The sequence below is a fragment of the Macaca nemestrina genome, chromosome 12, assembly GCF_043159975.1.
Source record: "Macaca nemestrina isolate mMacNem1 chromosome 12, mMacNem.hap1, whole genome shotgun sequence".
Lineage (NCBI taxonomy): Eukaryota > Metazoa > Chordata > Mammalia > Primates > Cercopithecidae > Macaca > Macaca nemestrina.
Genome location: NC_092136.1, coordinates 87,837,002 through 87,861,346, shown reverse-complemented (window position 1 = coordinate 87,861,346; position 24,345 = coordinate 87,837,002). Strand labels below are relative to the sequence as shown.

At 38.8% G+C, this 24,345-nt stretch overlaps 1 protein-coding gene across 11 annotated transcripts in view; it reads left to right on the top strand.

Annotated features, from left to right (window-relative positions):
* The window catches only part of LOC105468894 (glutamate metabotropic receptor 5), a 580,105-nt gene that overhangs the window by 511,829 nt on the left and 43,931 nt on the right, over positions 1-24,345 (top strand). For 10 of the 11 annotated variants that reach the window (XM_024788821.2, XM_011719375.2, XM_011719379.3 and 7 more), the window contains one exon: positions 4,464-5,403. In XM_024788821.2, the coding sequence (XP_024644589.1) occupies positions 4,464-5,403 (940 nt within the window). Of the gene's footprint in view, positions 1-4,463; positions 5,404-5,751; positions 20,854-24,345 lie in introns of those variants that run through there. The other variant, XM_071075938.1, reaches the window with a different exon arrangement.

Below are 24,345 nucleotides of genomic sequence, written 5' to 3'. Positions count from 1 at the left end.
ATACTATCTCCCTCTCTCATTCCTTAGTATTGGTGTTACACCAGACTGCTAGGCTCCGCTCTCATCCACATCTAAGAATTTCCTCATCGATTGTGTTTATTTCCATGTCTCTTATTTTCAGCTTTTATAAACAGATGATTCCTAAAGCTGTAACTTCCACACTGATAGCTTTTCAAAGCTCACTAGGTCAGACTCAGCACAAACAGCATGCTCAAACTGGAACTAGATATCATTCCCATGAAATGTGACCCTTTGCTTCCTAAGACCTCATCTTAGTTAACAGTACTACTATCAGCTACAAAGCCTTTCTTCTTGATTCTTCTATCTTCTTCATAATTTCTTTCAATTCCAGTTCTGAAATGTCTTTACCAACTAATTGTTTTCTCTAGTACAGTGACTTAGTTTTTGCCTTTATCATCCCTGTCTCCTTGTGATAGTCTTCTAACTGATTTCTTCATTTCCAGTCTCCATTTGCCATCACAACTTTCTGCCTTTTCAATCTATCTCCCCACCGCCACCACCAGTCCTACCCTTGAGACGATATATTTTATAAAAAGCCTTAAGTAAGGTTAGGATGATTACGTCTTGGAGTTATCATATAAAGCATTTGCACAATGGGTAAGAATTTGGCTTGAAAATCTCTAAGTTTGAATTGCAGACCAAGCACTAAAGACTAATAGAGCATCACTGAAGTTGCTTATTCAAAATAAGTTTCGTTTGCCCCACCACAATGTACTGACTCAAAATCTTCTGAGTTTAGACTCGTGAGTTATAGTTTTGTATGCTTCCCAAGTGATTGTGATACACATCCATTTTTTGGAAACCCTAAGATCTTATTCAATCCTAAGATTCAGTGATTATAACCCTTTAATCAGAGTCCAATTTGCTATTCTTAGAGAATAGTTACAACAGTATTTTTTTGCAATGGCAGCATCAAACTAAATGTAAGACTTTCTAAATGGTTTACATTAAATAAAAGAAACATTCATTTAAATATATAAATTCTGATAAATTTGTGAAAATAATTACATCACATTAGGGGCAAGCCTCATGTACATTTTTAACACATATATCTAGAGTTTTCTTTAGTTTCACACAGATGTTAATAAGCTGAACATGAAGAGTTCAAAAATATATCTGATAAAAATAGTAGTAAATGTTATTCTATGCAAAGTATTTATAAATTAAACTGCTAATTACATTAAGATGAAAACAAGATTTAGCAGAACAGTAGGAAAAAATAGGGTAAAACTGAAGTGTTTAATTACTTTTTCCAGCTCATTCTTTTTTACCTAAAAGATTCCTGCCCTATATACAAACATAACATTTCTTATATAAGTAAATTGCTATAGACATTAGTAGCTTATGACCTAGCAGTAGAAACAGACCTCTATATGTTTAATAAATTTTATTGTTAAATCATTGCTATAAATGAACTATTATGAAATAATAAAGATAGGAATGGGATAGGCACAGTGGTTCATGCCTGTAATCCCAGCACTTTGAGAGGCCAAAGCAGGTGGATCACTCGAGGCAAGGAGTTCGACCAGTCTGGCCAACATGGTGAAACCCCGTCTCTACTAAAAATACAAAAACATTAGCTGGGCGTGCCTATGATCCCAGCTACTCAGGCGGCTGAGGCACAAGAATTACCTGAACTCAGGAGGCAGAGGTTGCAGTGAGCCAAGATCACACCACTGCACTCTAGCCTGGGCAACAAAGCAAGGCTATGTCTCAAAAAATATATATTTTTATATATATATACACACACATATATATGTATATATATGATTAATACTTTCTTTTGTAAAATAGCTTCTCCAAGGAGCAAACTTGTAAACATAAGCCTAAACTCTATGGCATACTAAAGTATCAGAGGTTGAATTCCAACTGTATAGGAAGCATATGGGAATGTAGATGACTAGAAATATAGATATAGGCGTATTAATTAGCAATGAGATATGTATTTTTATATTTAATGAGGTCATATAACACAACTGTTTTGTATTTAGTTGTATTTAGTCTGAGCTATCCACAATTTTTTAAAATTTAAAGCCCTTTGTTTCGATATTAAATGCACAATTATTTAGAGTAAGAATACATTTTCCCATAGAAACATTTTGCAAAGTGTGCTGAGAATCCCAGGCTAGCTCATAACTCCTATTAAACCCATTATGACTTTAATTGTAGTACTAACAGTACTTTCTGAAATGTGAGATCTTAAAGCAAAGCAGCAGCAGGGCAGAAATAAGGGGAAGAATTCCCTTCCCTTCCATTTCCGCTTCCCCTTCCCCTCCCTTTCCCCTTCCCTTCTCCTTCCTTCCCTCTTCCCCTTCATTCCCTTTCCCCTTCCCCTTCCACTTCTCTTTCCCTTCCTTCTTCCCTTCCCTTCCCTTTTCACAACGAAGCTACCCTTAGGAATATTTTGAAAAAACTACATGCTTCCTTGCTGTCATTACCAGTTGTTGCCTCCCCTGCCTCCCAGTAACCATTGATATTCAAAGCCACTGACTGCAACACCCTTTATCATGGGATAGGACAAGTTAACAGGAAACTTTACTCCTTATCAATAAGGATTTAGTTTCCCTGCATAGATCAAGAAAATAAATAAATAAAGGAAGCTTAAACAAAGAAGATGTGGATATACATAGTCCACAGGTAGTGGGGGGTCCATGGTTCTCAGGGAGTGGAGCCCCATCTATTTATCTCTTCCAAATCCAGAACACATGTTCTGTCCTTCAAGTTACCTTAAAGTCCAAAACAACTGCTGGAGCTCTAGCCATCAGGTTTATATGCCAGACAGCAGAAGAAGAAAGTAAATAAGGGAAAAATGTTACTTTCTACCACGAGTCACTTTCCTTTTAGGAATCCTCTGTTTACATGTTATTGGCTAAAACCTACTACTCATATGCCACATCTTGCAGCAATGATTGACGCAAAATGTAGTATTGTAACTGATGCCTTTACCATCGCAAATGAAATTAGAGGTCTGTTGCTGAGAATGAAGGGGAGAATAGATATTGACATGAAATTAGCCATTTCTGCTATATTCCTCAAATGTCCAATGCTCCAGATTACTTGCCTCCTTTCCTACTTACTCAGTGAAGCTATCTCAATTCTATTTTCTTTAAAAGTCTAAGTGACAAGAATGATCCTCCTAGAACAATGGTTCTCAACTTTGGTTGCACATTACAGGCACTTACAGTATTGTTAAAAAATTCTGATGCCCAGGTAACACTCAGACAAATTAAGACAGAAGCTCAACCAATGGGACACCCAGGTCTCAGGATTTTATATGTGTGTGTGTGTGTGTGTGTGTGTGTGTGTGTGTGTGTGTCTGTGTGTGCGTGTGTGTATTCTTGGTGATTCTAGTGTGTAGCCAACTTTGAGAACCACTGTCCTAAAAAATTGTAAAGGACAGATAATCCAAATGATGCTGTATTCTATCACTGTTTTTCTGCTATATAATCAAGAAATAATTTAAAAACTGCATGTCATAAGTAAGGAATGATTTTGAGAGTGGTGCACTTCCCTTGCGTGCCAATTGTTTGCCTTTGGGGTCAGTTTTCTTATAAAAATGAATATCCTCCTTTTTTTTTTTTAAACAGAATCCTCTAAAACTTCTAAACCACAAAATTCTCTGAAATTTCTTTACTAGTGTTGGTCATATTTCAGACCTTTTTCACTTTTCACACACTCCCACATCCATTCAAACACTCTATATGGCTCTAAAATAAGTCTTAAATGTGTCCACACCTTTATCTCATCCAAAACCCACGTAGCAACCAAAGAAATGTTTAAAACAGACACACACACACACGCACACGCACGCACACACACACACACACACCTGATCCTGTCATTGCTCTACATAGATCCTCAGAATAACTTCCTACTGATCTAGGACTGTCTAAACTCCAAGATCCCCTTCCTGCCTACCTCCCAGCCTCATCATCTAAGGCCACTTGTTGCACTATCATACAGTGGCTTCCTTTCATGCCTCTCTTCCTTACAGTTAACATAGTTTAACTGTAAGTTTGCCAAGCCCATGAAATTCCCAGCTCCATCAAACCAACACATTTATTTGCTAATTCCTATTGTAGGAGGTCTTTGCTGCTTCCAGAGACTGCTTAGAACCCATATTATAACTCTTCATAAACCTTATCACAGTTACAATTGTTTAAAAGGCAATTGATATTTTTATGAGGGCAGGAAACATTCTTCATTATTTCTTCTCAGAACCTAGAATAGTTCCTATCACAGACCATGTATGTGTTCAGTATTATCATCATTAAAATTTTCTGAATGAATACATAAAACAATGAGTAGCATGAGATTCTGAAATTAGAAAAGTAGATGGGGAACAAACTGAAATGATCATAAACAGCTGCTTGTAACTTAGGGATATGTGACCCAAGTCAACATCTCTTCCTCCCTTACAATATGTGTTTGTGTCTCTGCAGGTTGTGATTTGATTCCAGTACAGTATCTTCGATGGGGTGACCCTGAACCCATTGCAGCTGTGGTGTTTGCCTGCCTTGGCCTCCTAGCCACCCTGTTTGTTACTGTAGTCTTCATCATTTACCGGGATACACCAGTAGTCAAGTCCTCAAGCAGGGAACTCTGTTACATTATCCTTGCTGGCATCTGCCTGGGCTACTTATGTACCTTCTGCCTCATTGCAAAGCCCAAACAGATTTACTGCTACCTTCAGAGAATTGGCATTGGTCTGTCCCCAGCCATGAGCTACTCAGCCCTTGTAACAAAGACCAACCGTATTGCAAGGATCCTGGCTGGCAGCAAGAAGAAAATCTGTACCAAAAAGCCCAGATTCATGAGTGCCTGTGCCCAGCTAGTGATTGCTTTCATTCTCATATGCATCCAGTTGGGCATCATTGTTGCCCTCTTTATAATGGAGCCTCCTGACATAATGCATGACTACCCAAGCATTCGAGAAGTCTACCTGATCTGTAACACCACCAACTTAGGAGTTGTCACTCCACTTGGATACAATGGATTGCTGATTTTGAGCTGCACCTTCTATGCATTCAAGACCAGAAATGTTCCAGCTAACTTCAACGAGGCCAAGTATATCGCCTTCACAATGTACACGACCTGCATTATATGGCTAGCTTTTGTACCAATCTACTTTGGCAGCAACTACAAAATCATCACCATGTGTTTCTCGGTCAGCCTCAGTGCCACAGTGGCCCTAGGCTGCATGTTTGTGCCGAAGGTGTACATCATCCTGGCCAAACCAGAGAGAAATGTGCGCAGCGCCTTCACCACATCTACTGTGGTGCGCATGCATGTAGGGGATGGCAAGTCATCCTCCGCAGCCAGCAGATCCAGCAGCCTAGTCAACCTGTGGAAGAGAAGGGGCTCCTCTGGGGAAACCTTAAGGTAAAAGTTGTGGGGGCTTAGAGGGGCGCTGGCCCCTACAGCTGAAGCAGAGGCATGTGTTTCCTGGGTCTTTTAAATGGGAGAAATCTGAGTAAATGAAACCATGGGAGGCAGGGTGCCTTAGGGCATGGACCTTCTCATAAAATGGTATTTATGGGGTTAATGGGATGTGGGTCAAGTTACTTAGGCCAAGTCTAGAAACAGGGAGTCGAAATCTCTAATAAAGCAGAGTTACAGCATATGGGGAGTAAGGTTGAGAGGTGAGACAGAGCAGAGTTAGGTCACAAAGCCAAGGCAAGGGCCCTTGAGTTCTGAGGGGACAGAGTTACATTGTGGGTTAAATTCTAGCTCACCAGAACAGAGTCAAAATATATTACTAACAAAGATTATACTGAGAGCAGAATGCCAAGAACTCTACATATCGGACTGCACTTGCACGAGCCTAAACCTATTCAAGCCAGAAGAGTGCTTAAATGCCCATCCAATAGAGGCACAAGAATGTAAGATTTATATTTTAGTTCTTAATGGGCAAGATGAAATCTTTGGGAGATGTCTAAGCAGCTGAAAAGGACAAAACAACTAAATGACTTTGCATATTAAAACAACCAGTTTCCCAGTTCTTTTTTGTGTGTAGTCTCATCTCACTCCAAGTTCAATATCACAGGCAGTAGTTATTCGACCATTTCAATCTGAAAAGAATCTAGAGCCAAAAGCCAATGATTTCCCCCCATGTTAGGAACTTCCGTATGTAATAAACGATCCCAAAGCACTTCAAAAGACAAGGTCGTGTTATCAGTGGCTTGGGAAAAATGTTGAAGTACCAAAAAGGCAACACCGATTGTTGATCATTGGGACTAAGGATCACCTCTATTTAAGAAGTACACATCAAAAGAGCTGGTCAAGACATCAGTCCTGCTAACTCTTCTGAAATTTAACAGTATTTCTAAAACCTAGATAAATAAATGGAAGATACATAGCTTTCAAATGGAAGCTACATATCTAAATAACATTGCTTGAACTATTCTCCTATACCATCACTTAGCCTGCATAAAGTCCTACTTTTCTGTCAGCCCTAAATCTTCAAAGCATGACTTATTATGATGGTAAAGATACTGTCTGCTGAGGTTTGAAAATAATTCAGAGGAGAGTTGAATTTTATCCACAAGGTCCAATTCGTTTACATTATTAACTTGTACCCTTACCTCTTTCAACTCTTTTCTACTTGCTTTACACTTCTTATCTCTTTCTACATACATTGTACAAGACATTCAATTAAACTGTAGTTCGTGTCTTCTTCTTCAATACATCCTGGCTATGTCACAGTCTGTACACAGCAGGCCTTTCATATATCTAACCTGCTGGCCTATTTTCCAGCTGCCTTCCTGACTCCTCTACAAACCATTCTTTTTCTGAAATTTCTGCAAGATCAGCCTTTCCATTTGGCTAAGAAAATTTATTTTTCAAACTTTTGTTTTATCAGCTTTTCTTCAAGTCCAATCTGTAAACAGAATCTCCCAGAAAAGACGAGTATATAAAACAAGCATATTGATGGAGAGAGGGAACTGTGAGTCTATGTCTGAGCACCTAAAAAACTCACTAGAGAAAGCTCCTTAGGGAGACAGCATGGGAGTGGTGGCAGAGAACACTGGCCTCGCCAGATTGTTTTGGGTTTGAACACCACCACTGCTACTTCATCTCTCTGTACGTTATTTTTACCATCTGACAAACTGGATTGTAAAAAGTGAAGGAGATGATATATATAAAGGCTGGCACATAGTAGGCACTTTATTGAAGGTAGCACAGTATAGTGCTAGAGAGCACTGGGATTAAATACCAGCAGCATGACTTACCAGGTGCAGAACCTTAGGCCAATTCACTTAACCTCTCTATGTCTTGATTTTTTCCTCTGAAAAATGGAGATAAAGAAATGCATACTTCATGGACTGGTTGTGAGAAATGAATGAGTTAACATGTGTATAGTGTCTGCCACACAGTAAGCACTTCTTTAGTATTTGATTAACTTAAGTATTTGATTAAGTTAACCACTGTCAGTCTTCTTTTACTCACGAAAGTTACTGTACCAAATACACAATCTAGATGATCTTAATAACAAAGAGAGCATTATAAATGGCAGCACAAACCTATGGAGACATTGATTATACAGTCTGAGTTTTCCAGGGCATCTTGATCTTTACGTTGTCCAGCTCCTTGCCATTCTGTATAGCACATCCTATATTCCAATTTAAGCACAGCAAGCTCCTTCGGGGTGGAGGTCTTCTTTACCTTGCTCATCACTGTGCCTCCAATACCTACCTCTACCTTGAAGGGTGCTTGGCACATAGAAGTGCTCAATAATGATTTTTGATATGTTTGTTGAATGAATTTGGGATGGTAGCAATGTGGTAGGTACTTTTTTGCTTGTCTTCAAATGTGCACACTCTTACTGCCTAGTTGTCCTATTAACTTTTATAAGATTAAGACAACAGTGCCCTACATTAGATATCTCTCTCACTCCTGTGGTCATCAGTCTCTGCTCTAGAATTGGATCACTGATCCCATGCTTTGCTATAGTTAAAATGTTTCTCTAGTAATGTTCAATAAATATTTTAAACTATTTTGTTTCTAATTTAATAAACAAAGGGACAAACAAAAGCAACAAATTTTACTGATAGTGCCAACCACTAGAAAACGGAAATTCTAAAGATTTTTGTTGCAATGTTTTAACTTGTTTTTCCTACAGGGCCATGTAGTTTTTACAGTTTTGCAATCTGTGCATTTGGATGTTAGAATCTGACAAGAGGGTAAAGAGAGACCTTTGGCAAGTGTTTGGTCTTCTTTCTGCAATCTTGGCAAATCTTGATCTGTCTATGTGATTATAGCTGAGACAGGCTATAGTCTGATTATATGGAGACTCCTTTTTTTGCCATCAACCCGAATATTCAAGCTAGAACCTGCTTTTGATATGGATAAGAAAAAGGCGCAGGGAAAGCTATAATTCTTTTGTATCACATGCATCTGATATCTGCTCTCCTTTTTAACCCACAGTCATTAGAAAGAGATGCAAACTAAAATTTTTTTCTTCTATAGCTTCCGTGAGCTCCAAAACTAAATATTTCTTCTCTGTGATACAAAATCAAGATGTTCAGCATATTTATTACATCGTAGGATATAGATATAGCCTTTTATGCAGGGATTCAGCTCCCATTTGATAATTAGTTTTATAAAAGCCAGTGTATAACACATGGTTTGCCACACTTCAACTTAACTAATGGGAAACAAATAAATTCAGGTGTTTCTAATATTTTTACATGTTCTTCCAAATCACTTCCATGAGTTGTGCTTCTCAGGCGTGAAAATTTTAATATGCCATTGAGCCCACCTCTTGGGATGTCAGGTGGGCTTAAATAGGTAAATTAAATCTCTGGATGTAGGTCTTTGGTGGAGAAGCATCTACCATACTGGGCCCAGCCCTGTTCTGCTGTCCTCTGTCTGGTGTATGAAGAAACAGGCTACTATAATCTGAGACTGGGTATGCCCTCTATTTCTGGATGGGGTCTGTGTGTGTCCCTTCCACATGGAATGGCAGATGGTAAGGGTTCTCTATCTTAAAAAGGATACTAATTGTGTACCTCAAAATGAAGAATATAATAATATCTATGGTTATGGTAACTTGGTCTCTGAAAGTTAGGACAGGCTCCTGGAAAGGTGTATGTACAGAGATGGAAAATGCAAAGACAGCATACTAGTTTAGAGTTCTGGCTTTGGAACCACACCTGGATTTCAATTCAGCTATGAATTTGAATAAGGTACTTTTGTCTGTTTTCTCAACTGTAAAATGGTAGATAATAGTTCCTATTTTGAGTAGTAAATGAGGTAATATGCATTAAGTGTTTAGTACCAGCATGTAGAAAGTATTCAATAAATGCTACCTCAACCTTTTAGAATTGTGTCTGCAAGTAGTAGAAAGCCTATTTTCAAACACTTATACTCTTTGGGGTTCATTTTACTCGTGTTATAAAAATTGTGGAGGGGGATTGCTTCAGGTTTTGGTTCAGTGATGCAAAGGCAAACACGTCTGCCATTCTCTAGGCCTTTTACTAATGATTGTAATATAGTTGTCATGGTTCCACACATTGTGTACTTTCATTAGGGAAAACAAAAGTCTTCTCAGAGTCCCATAAGAATTGCCTTTGTGTCACACTGGCCCAAACTATCTAATATAACAGAATATGGAAGTGGAAAGAGAAAAGGGGGTGTCAGGTGTTTGTTAGACAATCCAATGCACAGTGCCTAAAATGTTAGCACCTAGTAGTAGTCACGGTGGTAGTTGTCACAGAAGGAAGAGCAGTGGAACAGAGAAGAGGGAAAAGAAGAGGAAGTAAGTAAGATGAAGTGGAGCATGAAGTAGGAGATTGGAAAAAAGTTTCAAATCAGAGTAGTCCCTCGAAATGGTTCATTTATTACCTACCTACTATGTTCTGCCACCTTACAGAACTTTTCATATGTATAACTAGTCTAACATTTCTAATTGTCACAAAATACTGCAAGTTGAAGCAACAATCCTCCCATTTTTCAGATGAGGAATTTGAGGTCCTGCACGGTGAGAAGACTTGCCTACTGTCTCATGACTAATGAGTAATGCAGCAGTTTTTAAACTAAGGTCTTAGCTGATGATTACTAGAGCTGAGCATATATGAACTGTTTTCTTTGGAAAATTAGTGTATTCTTTGAAAAATTAAATAGCTCCATGAAAAAGAAATTATTTGGTCAAAAAGGTGACAAAATTCTATTCTCTTATTGGAGATAAACACTGAGAAGTCTTGCACTGTAGAAACCTATCATCCATTTGTTGACTTTTTCTAATCATTTTGCAAACGTATACACAAGACCATTTTTTTTCCAAGTAAACCTCCTAACATTCTGAAGAAGTGATGCTCCAAAGAACTTACTTTGGAAAACATCATCATAGACCCAAAAGAAGACATGTTTATGGGGCCTGAAGGGTAGTTCATATCTTTAGTGAGAAGGGGGCTAGATGAAGCAAATTTCCACCTCTCATCATGGCGAAAGAATCACTTTGAGCTCTCTGAGCACCTAAGGAGATGACAGAGGTAATTCTAACAGATCCAGCAATTTTCTGTGAAGTTAAATTAGCTCAACCTAGAGCACAAATAGAAAAGTGCTCGGAGTCAGTCATTCAATTCACTGAAATAGCAAAGGGAGATTTTTATTTAAATGGAAATGAGTCACTACAGATTTTTTTATATGGAAACATGCTATTTATGCCATCAATGTATAGAGGTCCCTGTGATTAACATTTTGGTTCTAGACACTAATTTCCAGCACAACATGGTGCAGCATCAAATCATTGTCAAGCAGATAATGCCAGGCTTCCGTTTAAGGCTTTCGCTTCAGCTGCAAATTGACAAATGAACACAAGGCCAGTTCTGACCTAAATAAAGCATTGAATCTGATGAATCTAAAGTTCTAGCTCTGCAAGATTCAGAATTTCCAGGCACATGGAACTGGGGTTCTAAAATGCAACGGGCCTTTCATGGCTAAATTGATGACAGAGACCTATAGCTCGAAGTTACACATTTTCTCAGAAGGCAAAACCCTCCCTTGGGATTCTAGTCAGGTGGCAGAATCATTAGTGTTGCCTCCACCTTTAACTGAAATTTAGAAACTGCCATTTGCCACTTCTGTTTTAATTAACTAATTAACTTTGCTTTAATTAGCATTGTCATGAGGGCCCACTTTGGCTGTCTGCTAAAGCAACTGCTGGTCTCCCCGCATTCACTGGCCAAATTACAATATGCCTAGAAAACTGGTTCATTTGTGTGAATTCCAATATACTTCAATTGTTTTCAGAGCTTTCATAATTTCCAATGGCTTTTATATCCTTCAGGCATTATTAGTCTGCATGAAGTGATGTTCATGCTATTTCTCTTTCCTTAGAGTCCTCCACCTTTTCCTTCTATCCCTCCAGATCCTACTCATCTTCCAAGGCTAGGACACCTCAATCAGACCCTATCAGATTTACCCAGCTCACAGATTTTCCCTCATCTGGACTCTTGGAGCATTTATTATGTATATCATACATTTCACACATATCCCTCACCCTTTATTCACTTGTTATTTATTCACAGACATTGACTGAGGACTGAGCAATACCACCACTGTGCTAGGCCCTCGGGATATAGAGTTTGTTTTGTGTACATAAGTAACATTTTCACAACTATATAATGCTGTCTTCGGTGTATTTATATCTCCCTTGGTGCCTAGCACAGTGCTTGCCCAGCAGTGATTAATAAAGAACATATAGGAGGACAGGTGGATTAGAAATCTGTTGGGCAGCACCTCATGGCACTCACACTGCCTTCAGAGTGAACAAGATTACTCACTTTGTTGACTTGATGGCCAGATTTTATCTGAGAATGCTTTGTCCTAAAATATAAGAAAAAAATGCTTTCTTTCTAAAATCAACTTTTTTTGTTTGTTTTAAATCAAGCTTCCATTGAATGCCTACTCAGCAGCATCAATAACTATTCCAGCTCCTAGCGATACAGAGATAGATAAAAAACAATCTTTGAGAAGCCCTCAGTCTCCCAAGGAAGGCAGGATTAGAAACAGTAAGTTCAATAAAGCAATACAGTGCCATGATAGAGGCCTACAGAGAAACAGAGGGACCCAAAGGTAGAAGGAGTAAATTCTGTCAGAAATTAGAAATAATGTTTAAAAGATACTAATTCAAACAAGAGAAACTATCTAAGTGTTTTAAACCCTGTTTAGAAGACTTCAGAGCTTCTCCACTGAGTAGGACAGGATAGAGCCAAATTTCTTTTGCATAATAGGAAAGGCCCTTGCTAATCTGACTCCTTCACCCTCGCCTAGCCTTGCTTCTGGCCACCCCCTGCCTGACCTTCCACACTGATCCTTATACAATTTCCTTGTTCTAGGGCCTCTAGAGAGGCAGCCACTTTAGTATGAAATACACCTACCCCACCTCACCCCCAACTCTCACTTGGCCAACTCATACTCATCTTAGATATCAATTCTGCTGGAAAGCCTGTCCTGGCCCTCTGAGACTGCATTCAGTTCCCCACCTTATGATCCAAATGAGCCACGTGCTTCTTGCTAGAGCATTTATCATCCCATGTTAGAATTGTCTGTTTAATTGAAATACTTTTTTACACCATCATCTCTAGTCCCGCCACACACACACACTATACCATGAACTTATTAAAGAGAGAAGCTGTATCTTACTCATTTTCTGTATCATTTGTACCCTGCACAGTGCCAATCACATACTCAATACTCAAAAAATATTTGTTAAATGAATGAATACATGGATAAATAACTAATGATGGCTCAGCTGCACTGGCATTTGCCAGTGAACAAGAAAAGGCTGAAGCTAGGGAGTAATTATATTTATTGAGTACTTGCTAACTGCTAGGCACTGCTCTAAACTCCTTAAATGTAATGAATCTTTTTATATCCAAAACAATCTATGGGGTAGGCATTATTACCTCATTTATTGTACACATGAGGAAACTGAGGCAAACAGAAGCTAATTTACTTCCCTATTTAGACAGTAAGTAGAAGAGGAAGGATTAGAATAAAAGGAAGCTAGCTTCATAGCCCACTTAGGTAACTGTTAAGCTGTGTTCCCCATTCCAGTCCTTATGACAAACATGGCGGCTCTAACTGAGGAAAAACTGAGATTAATGAGTGAGGAGTAGAACTTCCTGCCAAGGAATTTCCTTGAAAACTGCTCCCTGATCTTTATTGCACTGCATACTTTTGATTCCATCATATCGTGAATGAACCATGAACCTAATATGATTGTGAATAGAATACACAAAAGTCTCTGAGATAAAAGTTAACCCTTAAGAACTGCCTGAAATTTGGTGGTGATTTTCATATATCTATATAGATTTTGTTTATGAGAATAAAATCTGACTGACTTATTATTTATAATTTTTTACAGGAATTATGAAGATACACTACTTTTTTTGTATAATATTTTTAGTTACAAAGTTATTAGCTTTTTATAAACCACATTTTAAATCTGCTTCTGTTTACTAATTTTTCCCTCCAAGAAGTCCCACAAACTTATAAAAAATAGAGCTTTATAAATATACTTTGAGAATTATGCTGTTTTGTTGTTGTGTTTTTTGTTTATTGTTTGTTTTATGTTTTGAGACAAAGTCTCACTCTGTTGCCAGGCTGTAGTGCAGTGGCATGATCTCAGCTCACTGCAACCTCCACCTCCCGGTTTCAAGCAATTCTCCTGCCTCAGCCTCCCAAGCTTCTGGGACTACAGACGCCCGCCACCACACCCAGCTAATTTTTGTATTTTTAGTAGAGACGAGGTTTCATCATGTTGTCCAGGATGGTCTCGATCTCCTGACCTCGTGATCTGCCCTCCAGCGGGTCAATGTTTCAAGTCATCTAACCCTTTCCCACTCCCTCCCCTTAGAACAAAATTACAGGAGTGCAGCCTGTGAAATCTCAATAGCAGAAATTGCAACCCTTTTCCAAATCCCACCTATCCCTTAGCACAATGGCATTCAACAGTTGCTTACTTTGGATAATAACAATGAATGAGGAACTGCAGAAACACTGACTGGAATGACAGCTCCCAAAAGCAGTGAGAACAGCAAGCTGGGATTGGCCATGGTTCGAATGTGGGGCTGTATTTACAAACTCACCTGGCCATAAATCGCCAAGCGCTGAATCACAAACACTGATATAATTACTTTTCTTTGGAGGGAGTGCCTAACCTGAAGTGAAATTTCATGAAATAGGCAAAGGATCCTTATGCTTCCCAGCTTGGTTTAGTCCAGAGTAATTCAACCAGTGTCTTTAGAATAATCATTATATACTGGGTACATTGCTGAGTTCTGGGAGAATAAAGATAAACAAGACACAAAATCTGCCCTTTGGAGAAGGTCACAGAGTAGTGGGGAAGATCAATTCATACCAAATCAATGTTTCAGAGTATGAAGTGATGAGGGAAAAAAATGCACAGAGAAATCAGAAGTCACTGAAGAGTGAACTGAGTCCAATTTGAAGGTTTCTGGAAAGGTGACACTTGAGTTGAATCTCAAAGGAGAATCTCATTAGGAGAAATACCTAATGTAGGTGATGGGTTGATGGGTGCAGCAAACCACCATGGCACGTGTATACCTATGTAATAAACCTGCACGTTCTGCACATGTACCCCAGAACTTAAAGTATTAAAAAAAAAAAAAAAGATGATTAAACCACATGAAAACCGTGGAATACACTGTACTGGGAAACAACAGGAGCAACAGCCCAGAAGTATGAAACAACATGGTGTGTGCAGGGAATCACAAGCATGTAAAATGTGTGTCAGCAGGTAACAGGAAATGAGGCTGACAGGGAAGAGGCAGAGGAGGATCCTCTATTGTTTCCTTATAAGCTTAGCCTCAAGGAACCATCAGCCAACCACCTTCCAGCTCTCCCAATTTCCTTTCAGTTCCCTCTTTTCCCTTCTTAACACCCACTTTAGACTCCAATTCCATAATACTTATGGCTACCTCCCCAGCACCAACCTGATGTTTCCACACACCATACACAATCAAAACTTCCCCTCCTCTCTGCTAGATAACAGATAAATTAATCTGTGCTATGATGATAAGAATAATGGCTTGCTTCATCCTTTATGCAGTAAACACTTACTGAGCAACTACTTTATGACAGATACTGTGTTAAGTACTTTTATCTGTTATCTCGTTGGATCTTCATATAGTATTTTAAAATAGAAACTATCATCGCCTATCTATATATAAAGAAAAATTAGTAACGGAAGCACATAGAGGCCTAGCAGCCTTTAGTTAGTGAACTGATAGGTGGTAGAACCAAAATTTAGGATTCAAAAGCAGGTCTATATGTCTTCAAAGCTCTTTCTCATTCCAACATTGCTTTACTGGTGGATTTATTTAATCAAGCATGTATCTCATTCTTGTTACTGTTGATAAATAAGGTCATGATGAATGTATTTCTGCCACACATTTTGACACAGATTTTTAGTCTCAGAGAAATAACCCTAAAGGCAACATTTTGTGTGTGTGTTTTTCTTTTTGGGTATATAGGCAAATCAGTCCAAGTGACCCTTATGGAACAAGGTAGCTGTCGGTGTCTCTCATGTCATAACTTGACAGAAGTAATGTGGTATAGGGAAGTGAGCCTTCTCAGCGAAGACATGCATTCTAATCCTGACTTTGACATTTACAAGCCAGGACCCTAGACTAAGCACTTAAGTCCTCAGAGCCTCTAGAAAATAAGGACAAAAATATTTATTTCACCCTGTATTGTGCTCAAAGGGCCACTGTGAACATAATACAGAAAGTATCCCACAGGGCCACACATGGTGGCTCACACCTGTAATCCTAGCACTTTGGGAGGCTGAGGTGGGCAGATCACGAGGTCAGGAGTTTAAGACCAACCTGACCAACGTGGTGAAACTCCGTCTCTACCAAAAATACAAAAATTAGCTGGGCATGGTGGTGGGCACCTGTAATCCCAGCTACTTGGGAGGCTGAGTAAGGAGAATTGCTTAAACCCAGGAAGCAGAGATTGAAGTGAGCCAAGATCGTACCATTGCACTCCAGCCTAGGTGACAGAGCAAGACTCCATCTCAAAAAAAAAAAAAAAAGAATGTGTCCCACAGTTCAGATCCATGAAATGTGAGTTTTCTTTTCGCTAATCTTGGGGTCACCTCATGACCCCACCTAATAGACAGTCCTGGTGACAATCTAAGAGTAGGTTACATGACTTTATTCTTTAGAAAGCTACTGACATGGAAATATTTGACTTCAGGAATCCTGCCTGAATTACTAGGAAATCATTGCTCTATCCTGGGGATCCATGGCGCTCCAAATTTTCATTACATCCCTCAGTGACAAGTTAATAAGTTTCTGCTTAGCTGCTTTTCTAGAAGTCAAACTTTCCTCAGGGTTTAAAGGCGGTTTGTGAGTTTTAGTCATCTCTCTCATTCCTGTTGTGGTTTGGCAGTGCATTTATGGTTCTTCATGAAAAATATGATTTTTAACTTGGCCCAGAACATGTGGATCCATCTGTACTTAATTACGTAGAAACTAAATGATGAATCACTGCAATAAATTTTATGCATCACATAATATGAAGCTGTATTTGGTGAGGCATGTGTGTGCTCATGTTTTTCATGTATATTTAGTCAAAAAGTTTAAAAAACAATTGAAGAAAATAGTCACAGCATCTCTCAGGTGCATAAGCTTTCTGCCTAGCCTTGCTCCGTGGCATCACGACAGCACATTCTGGATAAAAGAAGTTGCCAGAGTGCGTGACTCCCTCTCTGCTGAGTTAAAATGGCACAGCCAGAAATACAAACTGATAATGCTGTTTTCTTTCATTTGTGTGACTTTTTAGTTTGAGAAAAAAGAGAAACCATAACTCGGTAAACAAACATAAATCTGTCATTGGCCATGCTCTTCCAAAACAAACAGTAACTGAAAAGCAAAAAGCATGGTGAATATAATGAGGCTCTCAGTGAAAAGAATAATTACAACCAGCATTTGTTAAGTCGCAGTCATGTGAGACACTTTTCCATGTGTTTTGCATACTACTATTTTATGGAGTAAGCCTTCCCAACCCAGAGTTTCTGATTCAGTTGGTCTGAGGGGGAGCCAGAGAGATTGCTTTGCTAAGGAGCTTCCAAGTAATGATGACATTCCTGGGTTAGGAATCACAATATAGATTCACTTTGAGAACCATGGACTTACATATTCTAAGCTCACAACAGTGATATGAGTCAGATATTATTATTATTAACTCTGTTTTAAAAGTGAGAAACTTGAAGCTGAGAGAGGTTAAGTGATTTAAGATTACATAGCTGGTAAGGGACACAAATGGTCCTGAAATCCAAGGTTATCTGAGTCCAAACAGCATGTTCTTTCCACAGTACCATGATTGGTAAGCTTTCAAGAGGATATGTCAAGTGGGTAATTGTTCCCTCCTTCCTGTTTGCTCCATATTCAAACTTTTGTTTTGCAGATTCATTAAACTCTAGGACATTGCTGGCCCACCTGAGGGTAAGATAATAACACTGTTATTGTAAGAGGCTTGCTATTGGTTGGGTTATTAAGCATAATCTCCACTCTGCCCATCTGGCAAATTCCATAGCAGTCTCAGAGATTTATGCTAAAAGTGTTCATCCAGCTTCTCCACTTCTGGCTGAGGGGAACACCTTTTCACCTCACTAGAAGACAATGTCCAATCCAAAAGACTATTTGCCATTCCTCTACATTCAGGTCCAAACAAACAACTGCATCAGTGCCAGATGCAGGAACACAGTTAATTAACAGGGAATTAGAAAAGAATTTGGGATATAAGTTGGCTAGTATCTCAGCATAACCATATAGAATTGCTGTAAAAACAAAAGCTAAATTAAACAAAAAAATCTTATTACATCTTCAATAGCATGAATAAAATAAGGGACGTAATAGGATAGAATAACATCAACCTGGAAGTCCTCTTTAGTAGCCAGATGATGGCCCCCAAACATGGTCACATGATATTCCCTGGAACCTGTGAATATGTTATCTTACATAGCAAAAGGGACTTTCAGGTGCAATTATGTTAAGGAAAGATGATCCTGGCTTATCCAGTGGGCCCAATGTGATCACAAAGGTATTACAAGAGGGAAGCCAGGTGCCAGAGTCAGAGAGACATTTGGAAGTGCTACTCTGCTAGTTTTGAACGTGGAGGAAGGGTATAGAAGGCAAGGAATGCAAGCAGCCTCTAGAAGCTGAAAAATAATAGGAAATGAATTGTCCCCTACAGCCTCCAGAAAGGAATGTAGCCCTACTGACGCCATGATTTTAACTCAGTGAAAGCCATTTCAGCCTTATGATCTCCAGAACTGTAAGATAATAATTTCTTTTGCCTTAAAGCCACTAAATTTGTGGTCAACTTTTAAAGCAGCAATAGAAAAGTAATACACCCTTCATAAGATCTGGAACCCAGATGAATGATCCTTTCCTAACCACAACACTCCTTAAAAGGTAAACTATCTTGAATTACGCAAAGGGAGAGGAGATTTTGGTCTTCCCTACCCAAAACTCCTGTGAGGTTTCATGACATCTTACAAGGTTTTACTGTGGTCATACGTATCACACAGAAAGTCACTGTATTTTTCCCCCAACACACATCTTCTACCAGAGATCATCTGCCGTGGTAATACAAGGCGTAAAAATGAGAGCAAGCCCTACCAATTCCCCCTACTTATATTCCTCAGGGATAAACAAGCTGCTGCTGTGCTATACCATCCATCTTAACTTCTCCCTGTGCTGTGGCCTGTTCACTTTACTCCGGATCCCGCTGGAGTCTTGATTAGAAGACGAAGAGAGCAGGACCACACTTGGCCCATTAGTGAGAGTCAGGCTAACCAGACAGTGTGTTTTGACTCAGGCGGACACATTATGACAATGCAGAAAAGGCACAGAAGGAACATCAGAGGCAAATGAGAGGGAACAGGAGCTCTGAGTGAACTGTGGGCACATCTCTCGGAACTATCCAGCCACTGGATACAGCTGAGTGTGCAGCTTATTGCTGGAGAACGGACCAGAACGAAAGTAGACTTTTCTCCTCCATGCACAGAGCTAGGACCTGCCGGCATAGCAAAACGAGAACCAAATGTTCTAGCCCAAATGGACTAGCAAGCACTTTTCCCTTTCATTGATTAACTAATGAAAACACAAGAAAAATTGATTTCATCATTCACTCACAACAGAAGTCCAACTTCAGAACTTGTTTTAATCTAAAGAATGTTTAAAACGTCTGATGGTACTTGAGGAAAACTGAGCAAATTGACTTTAGTGAAAAAAAAAAAAAAAAAGACACGTTAGCAGAATGCTAATGTGCTGAACTGGAGCTAAGCAGATGCAGACTTCTGATGTCTTGGCCGTCTTTTTCACCTTCAAACTCCAAATCCCTACATCAAAGCACATGTTATCTAATTTCCCCTTGGAAATTTTTAGAGGCTTTTGTTTAATTGCATTCACTGTACAGACACTGCTTTGTGACTGTATCTCCAGGGAGAATAATGCCAGACAGACTACGAGTTGTGGGCTGAAAGGAGCAGACAGTCTTAAAACTCCAGGGCATTTCTGACCATCCTCAGTAATGCTAGAGAAGAATCAGACCTTGTGTGTCAACGGTGTATGGACTCTTTTTCCTCCTCCTTTTCTTCCCCCCTCAACCCCTAACCTGGCCCGCAGCAGTCAGCCAGCCAGGTCCCTTTCCTGGCCATTAAGTGGCAGGCAAAGTTCTTTGGTCAATTCCAGTGAGAGCCTTTCTGCCCAAGATGCACTCAGCTTGTGAAGCAATAATCAAAGACTACCACTGTGGGTTTGCACAGAGAGCTCAATGTAAGCAGCAGAGACAAACTTTTGCAGAAGCAATGGTAACAGTAGAGGTGCTGATTCCCAGATGGACCAACTGAAGAAGATTCCTAATACAAATTTCTAAATTTCATCTCTTGGTTTGCTGATTATCATTGATATCACATTTCCATAACCATAAAAATGATATAACAGTCCAGCCACGATGGCTTATGCTTGTAATCCTAGCATGTTGGGAGGCCAATATGAAATAATCACTTGAGGCCAGGATCAAGACCGGCCTGGATGACATAGCAAGACCCCATCGCTACAAAAAAATTAAACAAAATAACTTGATGTGGCGACAGACAGCTATCATACCAGTTACTCAGGAGGCTGAGGTGGGAGAATCACTTGAGCCCAGGAGTTTGAGGCAACAGTGAGCTATGGTCATGCCACTGCACTTCAGCCTGGGCAACAAAGATCCTGACTCAAAAAAAAAAAAAAAGTGACATTTAAAAGTTGGAAAAAATCAATTGTTTCCTAGAATGTTGATGCTAGATTTTAAAAACATATACCTCACATACCATAGGAGGAGCCTTGCCTAAATATCCTCCTACCACTCACTTTTGACAGTGAAAATGCCTTTACAATTCAATGAGTTCTGCTTCCAGTGTTTATTCTTCAGAGTCAAACTACCATGATCTTCCATTGATTGGTGATGTACCATGTGCCCATGTGTACTATCTGTTTAATCTAATTCACTTCTTACAATAACCCTGTAATAAAAGTTTATTAGACCCCTATACTGATGTGGACACTGAAGTGTGGAGAGGGAAAGAAACCTACCCAAGGCAGTGAGTGGCTAAACTAAGGTTTGAATTCAACTGTTGAGGTTAAGAACTTTAGCTCTAAAATCTACTAAAATGTATCAATTTATCTAAAGCTTGACTTTCTGAATAAGAATTGAATCTGCCTTGCCATGTGCTTACTCACCCCATTTCTGGAGGGGAAAAAGGAATTGTGGAGAGGCATGTAGCCTTTTACTAGCAGGGAAAATTAATACATCAGAGTCTGCAACATTTTACACCTAAGTAAGTGCTCAGTGCAAGTATGAAGAGATTGAGGTCTGCTGGTGGCAGGTAGATGAAAAAAGAGACCGAGAATGAAGTCAGGCTGTTTTTGCAACTACTACAGGATTTAAAGTCAAGTTCTTGGACACTCCAGCTAAAGTCTAAATAGGCAGAACCCACAGAAGGGAAAGTGGAATGTAGGATGTGGAAAGGGGATAATAGGGGCTAATGATGACTAACTTTCAATGAGCATTTATGATGTAGCAGGTACTACTGTCAGTACCACATGGACATTCATTGAACCATTAAAACAACCCCATGAGACAGGTAACATTACTATTCCCATTTTATAAATAAGGAATTTGAGACATGTGAAATTGAGACTGACAGTAGCAGGTACTACTGTCAGTACCACATAGATATTCACTGAACCATTAAAACAACCCCATGAGACAGGTAACATTAGTATCCCCATTTTATAAATAAGGAAATTGAGACATGTGAGGTTAAATAAATTGCCCAAGGACAAATATCTAGAAAAGAGTGAACTTTAAATTCAAATATAAGCAGTTTGTCTCTACAGTCCATTAGCTTAGCTACCAGAAATTATAAGCACTAAGATTGTATTTGAAAGATTGGTAAATAATTTGTAGGAATCAATGAAAGGTCAGTATTGAGAAAGACATTTGGGAAATTATCATCATTACAACTTGATTTCAGTTAGGAATCTTCCTATTTAACCCTCTTGATAAACTGAATAAATGACTGTCCATTTCCCTGTTTTCTTTTGTTATTTCCCCACTCCTTTATCAGCTTCTCTTTCTGGAAGACTTAAAGCCACTGTCTGAAATACTCCTCTGTATTATAATCCAGTCAATGTCTAAAGACAATTTGGTTTGGTCATGAAAGCAAATGTACACAAGAAGCACATTTAAGTTTCTTAGCTGAAATATCTGCATAATGCAAGCAGGGCTGACTTGAACTAAATTGGTACAAGGAGTTGGATATGTGTGTCTTAAAGACAGATCCAGATGAAGTACATGGTTTCATTTGACCAGTTTTATTTTTATTTCCTTTCTTCAAATGAAGACTATTTCTAAAGTTGTTGTGGAACATATATTTTAGAAAGTAGTCAGGTACAGTTGAATTTCATCAGCTATTTCTCAAGTATCTACCTAGTAGAAATACTTAAGTCAATTTTTAGAATTAAGCATACTTGACAATCTGGATAATTTTAATGTTTAAATCAGGTCATCAGAAGAAAATATTATGTTGACCAAGAAATTAAGTAATTATTTTATCATCACTTCTCCAGACCTTGATTGAAGTTTCTTCTTCTTCTTCTGTTTCCTCTCTGGATAAAAGCTGTAATTTCAACTAATTGCCCAAACCTATGTCATCCTTAACATTTTACTTGCTCTGACCCTTCACATCCAATCAGTCACTTCTCCTACTAATTTTACCTTATCTTTTGCATTTTTACTGATATCTTCATGGATCAGGTCTTCATAACCTATTGTCTGAACTGTTGACATAATGTTCTAAATCTCTTTTATTGATCTACCACCCTGTCCCAGCAGCTACCAGAGTAATCTTCCTAAAGTGAAAATGTAATCACACTATTCAATACTCAAATTGATTTCAAGGGGTGTACGTGCCTTATAATATAAAAATCTAGAACTCTTTCAAATGGCTCACAAAGCCGTAATGACCTGACCCTTGATGACTTGGCCTTCCCAACCTTGGATCCATCCACCAGTCTGCTATATCAAGCCCCTAGAACCCCACCACCAGTGTGCCTCCAAGCAACTTCCAAACACATACTATAACACAGTGCCAAACTGCAAATAGTTCCCAATTACAACAATCCTTGGACATTTCTTTTGTTGTTGTTTGGTTTTTGAGGTTTTTTTTTTTTTTTTCTTTGAGACAGGGTATGGCTCTGTCACCCAGGCTGGAGTGCAGTGGCATAAACAACATCCATCACCTGGGCTAACGTGATCCTCCCAAATAACTGGAACCACAGGTGCATGCCACCACACCTGGCTAATTTTTGTATTTTTTGTAGAGACCAAGAATTACCATGTTAACTTGGTTTTGAACCCATGAGCTCAAGAAATCCACCCTCCTTGGTCTCCCAAATTGCTGGGGTTACAGGCATGAGCAACTGTGCCAGACCCCCTTGGCCATTTCTTTGGTATTCTTGCTGCCTCTACTAATGCCTGAATTTATCTCCCTTTCTATTACCTAGAAAATGCCTTCTTACTCTCCAATTCCTAATCCGAATGTTTTACTATCAACTGTATTTACTATCAACTGTATTTACTATCAACTGTATTTCCATTAGATTCTCTGGATCTCCTATAAAACTCATCAGGTTGTATTGTACCATTGATTTGTATGTTTTTCCCCTGTGCTTGACTGTAAATTTCTTGTAGACATTGCTTTCTTTCTCTCCATCCTCAGTAACTAATTTGGTGCTTGTTTTTAGCAAGTTATCTGATAAATATGTGGTGGGTGACCAGCAAAGATTCACTTCTCTAGTCTCTGATGAAGGCTTAGCTCCTCCCTTAATGTGAATCAACACTCAATAGTAGTTCATTTTCCAAGAGAATAAGTCAACTTTCCAAGTGGTCCACTAGTGCCTAGTAATATACTTTTAAAATATATTAATGTCTCTCACTGGAGATGTAGAAGGTAAATGCTAAGAAAAATTTATATCCGGCAGGTTGTAATGTTATGAATGATATATTTTAGTGTTTTATTTTGCAGGAAGAAATGCTTTGTAGTGATTAATTAAATGGTTTGGCTCTGTAATAATTGAAGTATATTTGTGGAGCTATTAAAGACTATGTCTGGATAATTTTGATGAATTGCATCTAAAACACTCCCTTTGTATAATGAATTGATATTTTTGAGTGCTGTGATTACAGCAGATTTTTTTTAATTTGCATGTGATGTTAGTGGCCTCATTTGTTACTACTTAAATTTGATTGAAATGTTTTTGATTTATTGCTATAAATTTTCTGAATGGTGAGGTAAACTAAGCAGTTTTATTTTCAAAATTCTGCCTCAAGAAATCGTCCTTTTATTTACATTAGTCCTGCTTAGAAGTGGTCTTGATGCACCATATCTGGTGCATGCAAATCATATTTCCTTCAGAACATAACATTTTATATCAGAGAAAAGTATGCCTCAAGTATAATTCTGTGAGTTAACAGCTCTCTTCTCCCAAGCAGCATTCCTTTGGTAAAGATGAAAGAAATAAACAAGAGAAAGATAGGAATATCCTTTTCTCTAGCCCTTTGACTACAATAAGTTTTCTACCTTTTCTCAGTCATTTAGACACACTTTTTTGGTCTTATCTCCTATGTCCCAACTCCTTCCCCTTCCCATCCTCAGCAAGGCATTTTGTAGTTCTAATATTTCCATTAGTTGGTAGGCATAGGGATATATCTGGTGGCTGGTTAAAAAATAAAACA